General features: G+C 35.3%; 2 protein-coding genes across 2 annotated transcripts; both read right to left on the reverse strand.

The window, feature by feature from the left end:
• Positions 1-632: 632 nt before the first annotated feature.
• Positions 633-2,033, reverse strand: LOC127088199 (serpin-ZX). Its single transcript, XM_051029116.1, has 2 exons — positions 1,555-2,033; positions 633-1,457 (listed from the first exon to the last, which is right to left on the reverse strand). Exons 1-2 carry the CDS (start codon positions 1,945-1,947, stop codon positions 675-677), a joined length of 1,176 nt encoding a protein of 391 aa, XP_050885073.1. The 5' UTR covers positions 1,948-2,033; the 3' UTR covers positions 633-674.
• Positions 2,034-11,312: 9,279 nt separating this feature from the next.
• Positions 11,313-13,207, reverse strand: LOC127088201 (serpin-ZX). The gene is made up of 2 exons (XM_051029117.1): positions 12,581-13,207; positions 11,313-12,283 (listed from the first exon to the last, which is right to left on the reverse strand). The coding sequence occupies exons 1-2, from the start codon at positions 12,971-12,973 to the stop codon at positions 11,504-11,506; spliced, it is 1,173 nt and encodes a 390-aa protein (XP_050885074.1). The 5' UTR covers positions 12,974-13,207; the 3' UTR covers positions 11,313-11,503.
• Positions 13,208-13,478: the final 271 nt, after the last annotated feature.

The following is a 13,478-nucleotide window of genomic DNA, read 5'->3' on the forward strand; positions in this document are numbered from 1 at the left end:
AAAGAGAAATATTGAATAGCATAGAGATAAAACATGATAAGGTAAAAAAAAAATATGTTTTTTTGGAGTGAGACAACATAAACACGAATATATTTTTTTAGGAATTTATAGTTAAACGGGTCTAACGGATTATCCGCAACCAATACAGATTAGCCCTAATAGATAGCCTATTTTTTAGAGTTAGGCTATAAACCCTGAAAAATATGGAGTATATATATGCAGCTCTATTAAGTATTGTATGAGATAATTTTGATTATGTTTATTGAATTCATTTCAGAAAAAAATAAAATTTTAAAACTTTAAATCTTCATCCAATTTCATGTAAAACTTTTATTGTAATCATTTATTTCACTCTTGGTCGGTATTCATATTGCAACAGCTGCGCGTATAGCAACCGCAATAACTCCAAATACACTCAGCACTCACAACCCCATAAGCAACCGCAATCTAAAACTAGATGTAAGATCTGTTTTCATTTCTATTTTATTAACATTACAGTTTAGGAAAATTAAGATGAAAATATCACAACGTATTTGTATACTCTTACAAACATGAATGAAAGTACTTAGTCGAAATAAAGTCTTCAACACTCCTCTTTAATACATGCCACTCACTCATGGATCATATCCATAACAATAAAGTAGTATTACTATCCACATCAAGAGTGGTTGAGATCACTCAGCAAGAGGATTAAGCACTTGTCCAACAAAGATGATTGTTCCAGTCAAATCTTCTCTAATCAGAAATAAGAAAGGGTGGTCAGCTACAAAGTCTAGTTGAGTAGAAACATACATAGTTCCTCTTATTAGTACAACCGCAGCACTGGCCGCAGCAGCTTCAGTTCCTTCTTCATTTACTTCAATGAAAGACTTGTGAAATATATTGGAAACACAAAGGTTTGAACTCCCTACAGAATCCACCATTTTTGTCAAACCTCCTTCAGAGAAAGGTAAAACCAATCCTAACTCTTTCAGTACATCACAAGTTTCAAGCCCAAATGAAATAGCGAATTTCGGAATCCTGAAGTCGCCTACTTCAACTTTTTCAAGAGGAAGCTTACGTCTTAGGAACTCAGATTCAGAAGCCACCTTCTCAACCAGATATGAAAGTCCGTCTTTTGAATTTGGTAGAAAAATGTACATTGAGAATTGACGCTTATCTTCGCCTTTCTTATAAGGAAGACCGAGAACTTTAAAATCATCGTAAGCTCTAATAAATTGCTTCTTCTTGCTTGTCATGAAGGGAACTTTAACTGAAATATCATTCATAAGATGAAAATCGTAATCTTTGGTTTCTGATGCATCAAACTTCTGATTCCACGCTCCTTTGAAGTAGAGTGCATTGGCAAAGATGAGACTAGTTGAGCTATTGACTGACCGAGGAGGAAGAAGATCTTTGATAAGGCCATTTGTCTCTTTTTCAGCCCATAAATTCACTTCTTTAATCACCTCAAGAGCCTTACAAAGTAGAAACAATATCAAACTGAAATATCAATTATGCAAATAGATAGGATGAATTGCTTGCGATAGAAGAAATTAACTTTTTGATGCATACCTTGTTGTGGAAATCAACGGAAGACAAATTGGCTTTGAAGTCAGTAGACACTATTTGTTTGAATGATGAATGAAGAGTAAGGGTTTGTTCAATCCACACACCATTAACGAAAGAGAGGAGAGGTCCACCGGCGGGAGCTGCGTTGGCGAGGACGACGGAAACAAGCTGAGAAGCAAAGGAGTTGAGATGATGGGTGGATTTGGATTGGAGGAATTCAAGAAGCTGTTGTTGCGTGGGACCCTCAGAGCCAGCAGCGATGATGCTTAGCACGACTTGTAGCGACAATGGAGATAAGACGATGTTGTTTTCCTTGTGAGATACTTTTGAGAACAAATGGTTGGCGATGGTGAAGGAGACGTTGGTTTGGTTCGTTATTGATTCACGGAGATCCATTTCTTTGTTTATTTTCAACTTATTAAAACTTTCCAACACTATTCTTCAGAAACAAGAAAGAAATGGTTTAAAGTATCTTAGTTTGAACTTTGAAGTTGGTTATTTAATACTCTATGCTGTATGCTGAGGTGATAGTGTGGTTGTGTGTACAACCATGTCTGTGTTTGGCGTGTTGGTGCACACATCTAAGTTGACATTTCCTCTCAATGCTTACAGATTCAGTTTGGGAATTTAATTCTACTTTTTTAAATAAAATGTCATATTCTAAACAAAACAAAATTAAAATAAGTGATTTGTTTATGGTATTTTTGATAAATAAATAACAAGTTTTAACTCACTTAAATATTAAATTCGAAAAAAATTCTAAGGATATTTCTATCTAAAAAGTTTGAGTAAGTGTAATAGGGACGTAAAGTTTTATGTTTAGTTTTTAAATAATTGGATACAAATCGGAAGAAATAAGTGCATAAACAATTAAAAAGGGTAAATTAAATTAATAAAAGGAACAACAAATGCAATTGGATAAAAATATTTGAATTTAAAAGTGGATCGTAAGTTTATACATTTCTCAGAATTTCTTTATCTCTTTGACTCGGATGTGTGAATTCTACGGGAAATAAAATGAAATGTGAATCTTATTTCAGAAAAAGAAATCTATTTATATAATAAGTACATTAGTAACAATAAACAACTGTTACTTCTTCAAAATTCAACATGTCTTTTATTACGTGGGCGTTTGTCTTCTGATTTGCTTCCACGTGTCTTTGGCACTTTGAACTGCTTGAAACTGCTATCACACTCGAAACTATTTTTAATTTCTCTAACTACCTCGGTCGAAAAGTTCTTCTGTCGAATCTTGTGGCTTGGTGTCGAAAGAGATACTTTAGCTACCTGCATTTAACACTTACATCTATCTCATATCCTCCACCTTACTTGTCAAACAATCTGAGTCGAAAATCATGGGCTAGGAGTTGCCCTAAAATAATATCATTTTCAATCTTATTTTCACTATGGAAGACAAATGGTGTTTTTTAGTAACTCGCAATACTATTCAAATCGTTCTGCATATGCCACCATCACCATGACTACTGCTACCTAGTCATCATGTCAGTAAAATGCGTGCATCTACCATCATGGCTCTGATTTTCAAGACCATCGTGGACCACAAGAATTAACCACATAAGATAAAATAAAATCATTAATCATTAATGTTTTAACACAAAATTTCAAAACGCCAACATTATAGTCTTAGAGGGAAAATGAAAAGTCTTATTTCAAAAACTATATAATTTCCTCTTCTATTCTTTCTTCCATTTCATAACTTTTATTCTTCTGAACCTTAAAACTCCCGTACCCTGCGACCTTCCATTTTCACCTCTTTTTCTAACTCCAATACTAGAAAATGGTTTCTACTTCTGGCTTAAAACAATACATTACTATAAAATAGACATTTCGTAAAACCATATTACAACGAACTTCTTGTTAATCGTGATAATAACTATTTTTTGTGCGTTTTTTTTTATATTTACTAAAGGAAATTTGATTACGATCATAGTTAACAATCATGATGAAATGTACCTGGAGTGTAAGGGTTCGAATCTTAGCACCAATAATTTTTTATTATTATTATAAAATGAGTTTGTCCTTGTACATCATCACGATTCATATTATCAACCGTGATAAGGTGTTATTATTTTATCACGGTTCTTATTATCAATCGTGGTGAAAGGTTTTACATATTTATATATAAGCGAAACCATTTATCAGTTCACTACATAGCAGGCGTCTCTCTCAAAACAAAACCCTAACATCTCTCTCACTCTTCTCTCTCATATATCCTAATATCCATTAACGTTTCGACAACCTTTCTTCACAAACATTCAAAATGGAACCCCCAAACTCATGCATCGAACTCCTCTTCTTCGAAGGGTTACCTTTGTTGCATCAAATCTTAGGAAATGTCTACATTACAGGTTCGTCTTCACAATAGTTTATGTTTCAAAGTCTATTTAGAAGTTAATTTAATATGAGTGGATGTATAACCTAAGAAGTGAATTATGTTATTTATGTATCATTGTTTATGTTTTAATAGCTTGTTTCATGATGTTTGTAGGATAATATGACGTGTATAACTTAAGATGAGGGAACTTTCAGTTAGTTTTGACTTGTAGGTATGGAATGTGAATGATAAAAATAAATGAGGATGAAGCTAAAGCGACCGCTGAAAACTTGTGTGAAAGACCCATAATGACATTCATTCAAATTTAACACAAGTTTGCAACTCTCACTTCGGCTTCATCCTCCTTTCATTCTGGATGTCATTCTGGGACATGTACATTTCTGAAATATTTTATGAGTTGATATATTATTGTTTTTAGTAATAAAAGTTGTATGTTATATGTAGTTTATGTTATGTTGTTGATTATTTTGTTTTTGTTAATAAGAGTTGTTTGTTTGATCTTGTATGTTATTTAAGGTTTGTTGTTGATGAATGTTGTTGTTAAGGTTTGTTTAGAAGATGAGTTTATTATATCTTATGGGGTTTGAGTGATTTTCCAATCCCTTACTGAATATATAACTTTTCTGATTGCATTAGAAAATTATAATATGATATATAAAGTTATGTTAGAAAACAAGTTACATCAGTCAATGTTAGACAATAATTCTTCAGCCCATTATCTGCATTTCGCTCTTTAACGGTAAGGACTTAGTTTAATGCTTCTAGTTCTTCAAACGTACATTTCTCCACCTCTAATTTTGTTTACAAAGTAAATAATATTTTGCAAAATAAACTAGATGTGAAGGGAGGGAAGGTTGAAGAACTAGGAGCGTTGAAACAAAATATAAGCGTGAAAGAGTAAAATACGGATAATTGGATTATGTATTCTTGTCTAGCATTGGACGATATAACTTGTTCTTCTAATATAGCTTAATTTTCCATACTATAATGTTCTAGATCAGATTGAAAGGTTATATAGTGAGCATTGGCGAAATAAGTATTCCACGTAATTTATAATAACTCATTGTATATACCACAAATGTTATTTAGCACAACTGTTGTTAAATGTTATGCGTTAAGAATATGACAATTGTTGTTTAAACTAACCGTTTTAATAGGTAGTGTGCTACCTAGTTTATAATAACGGCGGCACGACCATGGTGGAAAGCATCACACTTACAATCACCCCCCTTCCTAACAACGACTGGTCTGGCGTGGTGGTATCCCTTTTCCAACCGTTGTGAAATGTATTTTACGTAGTAGTGACAACTCCAAATTCTTTATGTTGCTGATGTTAGTGTTCATTCCTACTCTGGCAACCGCACCTACATCCTTGAACCACCAATGGAGAAAGAAGAAACCATCATTTGGGCTTCCCAAGTACTAATTCTCTTTTCTATCTCAGGTAGTGTTCATGTATTTTTGGGCCCTTTACCATAATTTTACATAAAACCTGTTAAGTTTAGCAAAAAAAATTCTTGCTTTCCTGTAAACCTCATGCATTTGAGGATAAAATATTTGAGTTAAGGTTTATGAATTCATCACACCGTGGATTCTGTTCTTCTCCTTCTACCAATAATGAAACTTATCTCAATTGGTTGAACAAAGTGAAAAAGAAGAAAGGACAAATCTAGAAAGACCAGGGCATTTTTAACTTGATTCAATTATCAAGAACTTCTCCCAAGTACATCGCTGACATGCTCATCTCAGCGATTCATTTTCGGGAGGGTTCGACAAATACATTTCACCTTCGCTGCGGAACGATAACCCCCACTCTTTTTGACGCCGCTGCCATTTTTTTGCCTTCAAACAACAGAGGATACTTCCTACTATCAAAATAATATTAAACCCAATTTTTCTTTCATTCATGCTAGCTTTAAGGCTTATATTCAGGACCACCATGACTAGACTGAGGAGGTCTCTGACTACGAGCAATTGTTTTTATCACTCTTTGGTTATACGATTTTATCTTTTGTTCCAGTTCTATGCAAATAGCTAGGAAATTGATAACTTTAGCAAACCAGATTCATAAGGGGCACAATGTTTGCCTCAACAAACTAATCTTGGGTTCTTTTTATGAATCCTTAGGAATTGCTTCTCTTGAATTGAAAACCATAACCAATTATGAAAAAAAAACTCTTGAAATTTTGGCTTAATGCCACTTTTGAACTCTCTCTCAATGTTTCTTCTCCAACTTATCTAGTGAGACAAGTTGAAGGTACCAGCCTGGCATTGCTAACTCCATAATACATTTGCTTATCGACCGAAGAAGCCTTCAGGAAATAATTATTCATGTATTGGATTATGCCACATTCATTTCCTCTATGACACCATTCGTAAATTAAAGTTATGTACCAAATTGGTTTAGAAGATAATTTCCAACTTTTTCGCCTGAACACCATTCTGAAGCTCTCAATATTTAGGTAGCTTTTCTCAAACCTATTATTATGTTGACCAGAATTTTGGCGGGGAAAACTAGCTTGGGACTAATGAGTTATCAGTCAAATTTGATGGCTAGACAATTTAGTTTTATCCAGTTCTTACTAATGTCTCTCTTCATCCATAAATAAGAAATGTGTTTGGCCAACAACATAGGGTCTGAGAGGGACTATCAAGCATGTTTAGACTTTCATGCCCAAAATTTCATTAATCTAACCCCTTTTAATTTTCAAGCTTCTTACTTATTCATAAAAGAATTTGAAGAATGGTTGTCAGCATATCATCTTTATGTTTGTGTGGATTACTCGACTTTGCTACAACGTTTAACTGACACTTTTTCCTCTATGCAAAAACAAACCAAGAAGAAAAGTCGAGGTATGCACATCAAGGAAGTCCAAGATTTTCAAAATTACTTTGAAACTGTGTATGCTCCTTATAAACTTAGTTGGACTATCTTTGAGACAGCTCTTTCTTTAAAACTGAAAATTAATGACAAAATTTCAAAACTCAATTTTCCTCCTTACGTTAAAGATAAATATGGGTTTACTTTAGAATTTCATATTCCCAAATTTCCACTACTACCAACTTGTGAACATGGCTTAGCTTTCCAGCTATCACTTACAAACTGGTGTTTTTGTGGGTCTTAGCCAGTCTTAGAAAATCATTTAAAAAAACCGCCCAAAAGAGAAATTTTGACTAAGTATAATATACATAATTTTCCACATCCTTTAAGAGTTGATCTTGAACACGTTTGAGTCGTATCCACTGTCCAAGAAGGTGAGATAAAGGGACTTGTAAAATCCATTAGATCTTCTTTTATGTTCATATTATTTACTTGTCTCGAACCTACCTCCGACGTGCCAGAAATCACCTTTGGTGGCAGCGAAGGGCCAAAAACAACAATTGCTACATCAATGTCTTCGTCCCAACATGCTTTGATCGAATTCACCATCCATTTTCTCTTATTCTGCACAAATGACCTAAACCAAGCCAATTTATATGAACCCTAAATTTACAATTCCAGAAATAAAATCCTAAAATGGTGGAATCAAATCCAAATTTATTGAGGCTTTGATCTCTCACACCCTGAACTACATGCTGATAAATTGAATTAGAGCAAAAGAAGGAAAAACAGGTGATCTACCTTTGCAAGCGAGGATGAGGACGAAGATGAGACCTGGGGATGAAGCTGATGATGATGCAAGTATGTTGTTTACTCTGGACTTCTCTTACTTTCCTTTTTCTTCTACCATTCTTCTTCTTCTGAATCTTGTGAATGGGCGTGTGTGAGATTGTTGTTCTTGCTCTATTGATGAGAGTGAGGGATTGAGAGAATGAGGGACTTTGATTATGATTGGGAGAGAGTGATTATGAGGATTGAAGATAATGATTCTGAACTAGAGCAATGATTGGATCATGATGATTTATATAGATATTCCAAAATTAACATAGATTAGCTCTACTAAACTTGCTTTGTTTTCCAAGTGATCCATCTGACTTCAATTTCACCTTGAAAACCCATATGACGTTGATGGATTTCTTGTTCTTTGGAAACGCAGTCAACTCCCAAGTTTTGTTTCTTTCTATAGCCTTAAGTTCTTCTTTCATGGCCTTCATCCACACTTTCTTCTTGTGCACTTCTTCAACACTAACTGGTTCATAGTCTACTAACATGGCACACTGGATGACTTCTCCCTCAGAGTCTACTTCAGTATCTTGTAACATGTCAAACTCTCTAAATCTCCTTGGTATTTTTCGGGTTCTTTGTGGCCTTTGAACTTGTTCAAAATCTTCTTCAGATGATGGAACAATATCAGATGCTTAACCACCTCCATAAGTTGGACCACCTTCAAAAGCTTCACCTTCAGAAGTTTGACCTCCTCTAGAGTCTAGATCATCATAAGAATCAAATTCACCTTCAAAGTCAGACTCGTTTTCAGAGTCAGACTCGTTTTCAGAGTCGCCTTCAGAATCATCTTCTAATTCTGACTCATCTTCAAAACTCTCAGATTCTGAAGTATCTTCAGAAGTTAACTCAGGTCTTGGCACTACACCAGAGTTGGATTGAGACTTACTCCAATCCCACACTTTTAATTCCTTCAGAATGATATCTCTACTGACTTCAACCTTATTAGTGACTGGACAATAAAGCTTATACACATATGTACTGTGGTACCCAATTAGTAACATTACTTTACTTATATCATTCGGTTTCTTTCTAGTAGCACCTGGAACGTGTTTGTAACAAACAGAACCAAATACCCTGAAATGACTCACATTTTTCATATCACCAGTTCACTTCTCAAAAGGAATAGTTTCCTTCAGCTTCTTTGTTAGACACGTGTTGAGCACCTAGGTTGCAGTGCAACAGCTTATCCCCACAAGGTGTGAGGCAATTTCTTCTCCTTCAACATGCTCCTTGTCATATCAAGCAAAGTTTGATTTCTTCTTTCAGTAATACCTTTGTCTTGAGGAGTGTGTGGAGGAGTCACCTCATGCTCAATTCCATTCTCCTCTCATAACTTTTTAAATTCTACAAAGTTATACTCACCTCCACCACCAGTTCTAAGAACTTTCAGCTTCTGACCACTTTGTTTTTCAGCCTTCATCTTGAATTTCTGAAACTTAACAAACACCTCATGCTTAAACTTAATGAGTGCTACACATGCCATTCTTTTGGACTCATCCACAAACGAAACAAAGTATTTGTTTGCTCCAAGTGAAAGTACTTCAAATGGTCCACAAACATCAGAATGTACTACTCCTAAAGCATACTTTGCTCATGGGGTTACTTCTGATGCAAATGACAATTTAGTTCGTTTGCCTTTCATGCATATAGGCTTCACAATCTTGGGAATGCCATATATCAACTTCTTAGAATTCAGATGCCCTAAGCTTTTGAAATTAAGATGCCCCAATCTCTTGTGCCACAACTCACTGTCACCTTCAGCGCTTTCTGCACTAAGGCATTTAGTTTCAGATGTCTCTATATTCACCTTGAATGTTTTGTTGCTTCCCTGTTAAGATTGTATAATCAACTTCTGATCAAAATCATACAACTTTAAGAGATTATTCTTCATAGTAACTGAGAAACCTTTCTCAATGAGCTGACTTACATTCATCAGATTGCTCTTTATACCAAACATCATTGATCAGAATACTTTTACCATTCTTCACCTTGAATTTGACATTTCCTATACCTTCAGCGTTGAGGTATTTATTATCAGCACATTTGATTTTTGTCCTCTTTCTAGAGTCAAAATCAATAAGCCGTTGTTTGTTTCCAATTAGGTGATTTGAGCAGCTATTGTTCATATACCACCAGTTTACCAAATACGCACCATTTGATTCATAAGTCATCAATAGCATAAGTTCATCATCAGAATCTCCTATGACTATGTTTGCTTCTTCTGATTTCCTTTCCTTGTTTGACCAACAGTCAACGGCAAAGTGGCCAAACTACTTATAATAATAGCATTGAACCTTCTTCTTGTCAAACTTCTCATTTCCCTTATGATGTTTCTTCTCATCAGAATTGGAGGCTTCTAACTTCGAAAAACCACTATCATGTTTCTTCTTGGCTTCTGACCAAGAATGCTTCTAACTCTTCTTCCTAGAAGACGCCTTTAGAGCCTGCTCTACCTCTCTTTCAAAGGTTCTCTTAGTCAGACGCAACTCTTGTGCCTCTAGAATGCTCTGCAGCTCTTCAATCCTCATGGTGCTGAGGTCTTTAGAATGTTCAATTGCTATAAAATATAATCAAATTGAAGAGTAAGTGATCTCAGTACCTTCTCAATGATTACTTGTTCTGACAAAGTTTCTCTACAAGATTTCATCTCATTGGCGATCAAAATCACTCTAGAGATGTAATTTGGTACTTTCTCATTGTTCTTCATGTTGAGATTCTCATACTACTTACTTAGAGACTGAAGCTTCACATTCTTCATTGATCAATGTCGTAGCACCATACCAGTGTGTCCCACGCAACCTTCACCATCGTCAAATCAACGGTTTTCTCAAACACGTTCGCATCCACACATTGATGGATGTAGAAGAACACCTTTTGATATGTCTTCCTTGTTTCTTTTTGTGTATTTCTCTGTGCTTCCGTCGCATCTGTCACAACCGGAACATAACCGTCGTTGACAAAATCAAGAACGTCTTGAGCGTCAAACAACACACGCATCTGAATCGACCACCGATTCCAATTCTTTTCATCAAACACTGGAAGCTTTGTATTCAAGTTACCGTTTCCGCAATTCATCTTTGATTTTATGCACTGAAACTCACACAGATCTCACCAAACACTTGTGTTTCCCAATACCGCAAAATCAGAAAACACAATTTTGTTACGATTTCGATCGTGAATTCAACGTGAATTCAAGAAACGAAATCAATCACACACGCCTCACTGTACACTTGTGTTTCCTTGTGAATCTTCTTTGTGAATCAAACTGGAGCTCTAGATACGAATTGTTGGTGCACAACATAAAGAATATGAAGATAAAAGAATAGAGAGAAGAGAGAGAAAAATAGATCCAACAAACTTTTTGAAAAAAAAAACTCTATTAATTGCATTATGAAATTATATTACATGTTTTTGTTTTTAAACACAAACAATAATGCCACGAAAATACTAACTTCCACTAATTAGTTTAATTTTAACAAACTTAATACTACTACTACTCCTGAATATGGATTACTTCTAACTTCCTCAATTCCTGAATATGGATTACTTCTACCTCAATTTTGTTGATTGTTGTTAATATTTTAAAAGAAAAAATATATTTCTACTATTAAAAATCAGAATGTTTATTTGCCTCACTCTAGAATTATATGGCGTTGCTGCCTCACATTTGAACCAGAACTTATATCATGGATTTACAAAACAGTTAGAAGTTAAATGAAATGAGAGAGACAGCAACACTTAGACGAGATAAGATAACTCTTAAATGAAAGTGAGATTGGTTTCAAAACGTCATAACCTATTTTTATACTCTTACAAACAAACATTAACAGAAGTACCTATATGTTGTAAAACATATTCATATAAACTCTTCTTCCATACTTCTCTCCCTTAATACATGGCACATACACATCGAGGGTGAGTGGCTAAGATCATTCAACAAGAGGATTGAGCACCCGACCAACAAACAGAATTGTTCCAGTCAAGTCTTCTCTAATCACAAATAAGAAAGGACGATCAGCTACAAAGTCTACAGTCGTTGGAACACGCATACTCCTTAATAGTATTGTTGCTGCTGTGGCCGCGGCTGCTTCTGTGCCTTCTTCATTTACTTCAATGAAAGACTTGTGAAATATATTAGAAACACAAAGGTTTTGACCCACAAGAGAATCTACCATTTTTGTCAAACCTCCGGTCGAGAAAGGTAGAACCACTCCTAACTCTTTGAGTACATCAGAAGTTTCAAGCCCAAATGAAATATTGAATCTTGGAATCCTGAAGTCACCTACTTGCACTTTTTCAGAAGGGAGCTTGTGATCAAGTAACTCGGATTCAGAAGCCACTTTCTCAACCAAAGCTGACAATCCATCTTTTGCATTCGGAAGAAAAATATACATGGAGAATCGACGCTTATCTTCACCTTGCTTATAAGGAAGACCAAGAACTTTAAAATCATTGAATTCTCTAATAAACTGCTTCTTCTTGCTGGTCATGAAAGGAACCTTGATTGCGCTACCACTCAAAAGATGAAAATCGTTATCTTTCGTTAACGAAGCATCAAACTTGTCACTCCACGCTCCTTTAAAGTATAGAGCATTAGCAAAGATGAGCCTGGTTGAGCTGTTGACTGATCCTATAGGAAGAAGTTCTTTAATGAGGCCATTAGTCTCTTTTTCAGCCCATAAATTCACTTCATCGGTCACTTCAACAGCCTTCAAAACCATATCAAATTTAAAAATCAATTGTATAAATAGATAAGTTGAACTGTTTTGACAAGTATATCAGTAGAAGAGTTTAATTTTGTTTTAGTCTAATTCTCATGAACCAAACACACACTTAATCAATTTAGAATTAATCAATTTAAAATTGGTAATGACCAAAAGTCTGAACTATGAAACCCTAACACAAAATTGTTCGAGAAGGTAGATTAATTTATTAACAGAAAATAGAAACAGGGCATAGACTAATTCCAGCGATGAGATAAAGATATTAGATATACATATACATACCTTGTTCTGGAAATCGACGGAAGACAAATTGGCTTTGAAATCAGTAGACACGATTTCTTTGAAGGATGGTTGAAGAGATAGGGTTTGTTCAATCCATACACCATCGACGAAAGAGAGGAGAGGTCCGCCGGCGGGAGTAGCGTCGGAGAGGACGACGGAAACGAGCTGAGAGGCGAGGGAGTTGAGATGATCGGTGGATTTGGAATGGAGGAATTCAAGAAGCTGTTGTTGTGTGGGACCTTCAGAGCCGGCAGCTATGATGCTAAGAACAAGTTGGAGCGAAAGTGGAGATAAGACGATGTTCTTATCTTGATGAGATGGTTTTGAGAACAAATGGTTGGCGATGGTGAAGGAAACGTTGGTTTGGTGGGTTATTGATTCACGGAGATCCATTGTCTCTTGTTTCGATTTTTAAACAGATCTAAGACTTTCGAGCAATATTCCTCTTCTGAGTTTCACAACTTTGAAATTGGTGTTTTAATGCAATATTAGCAGTAGTTAGTGTCATACTTTGCGGTGTGTGTACGTGCCACCGTGTTGCTGTCCGTGTTGGCGTGTTATTCATTACGTTGACATTTCGTCTTGATCCTTACCGACTAAGTTTGGAATTTGATACTCTCTTTTCGGTCACTAAGTCAATCTAATTCATGAAGAGAAATTGTTGATTAAATTTCATATTATGTTTATTATTGATCGTACATACAAAACAAATAAGTATTCACTTCCACTACTTGAGACCGTTAGTGTTACGTAAATTAAGTTGACGTTTTCGGTTAGATTTGCCTATTTAAAACATGAAATGGAGGAAACTTCACATAGGCATTAGAGAAGTTAAAAGAGATGTTTGCATCCGAAAAGTTGATACCGAAGGTTTTGGTGACGGACCGGAAACTTTTGT

Source organism: Lathyrus oleraceus, chromosome 5 (genome assembly GCF_024323335.1).
Source record: "Lathyrus oleraceus cultivar Zhongwan6 chromosome 5, CAAS_Psat_ZW6_1.0, whole genome shotgun sequence".
NCBI classification, from domain to species: Eukaryota; Viridiplantae; Streptophyta; class Magnoliopsida; order Fabales; family Fabaceae; genus Lathyrus; species Lathyrus oleraceus.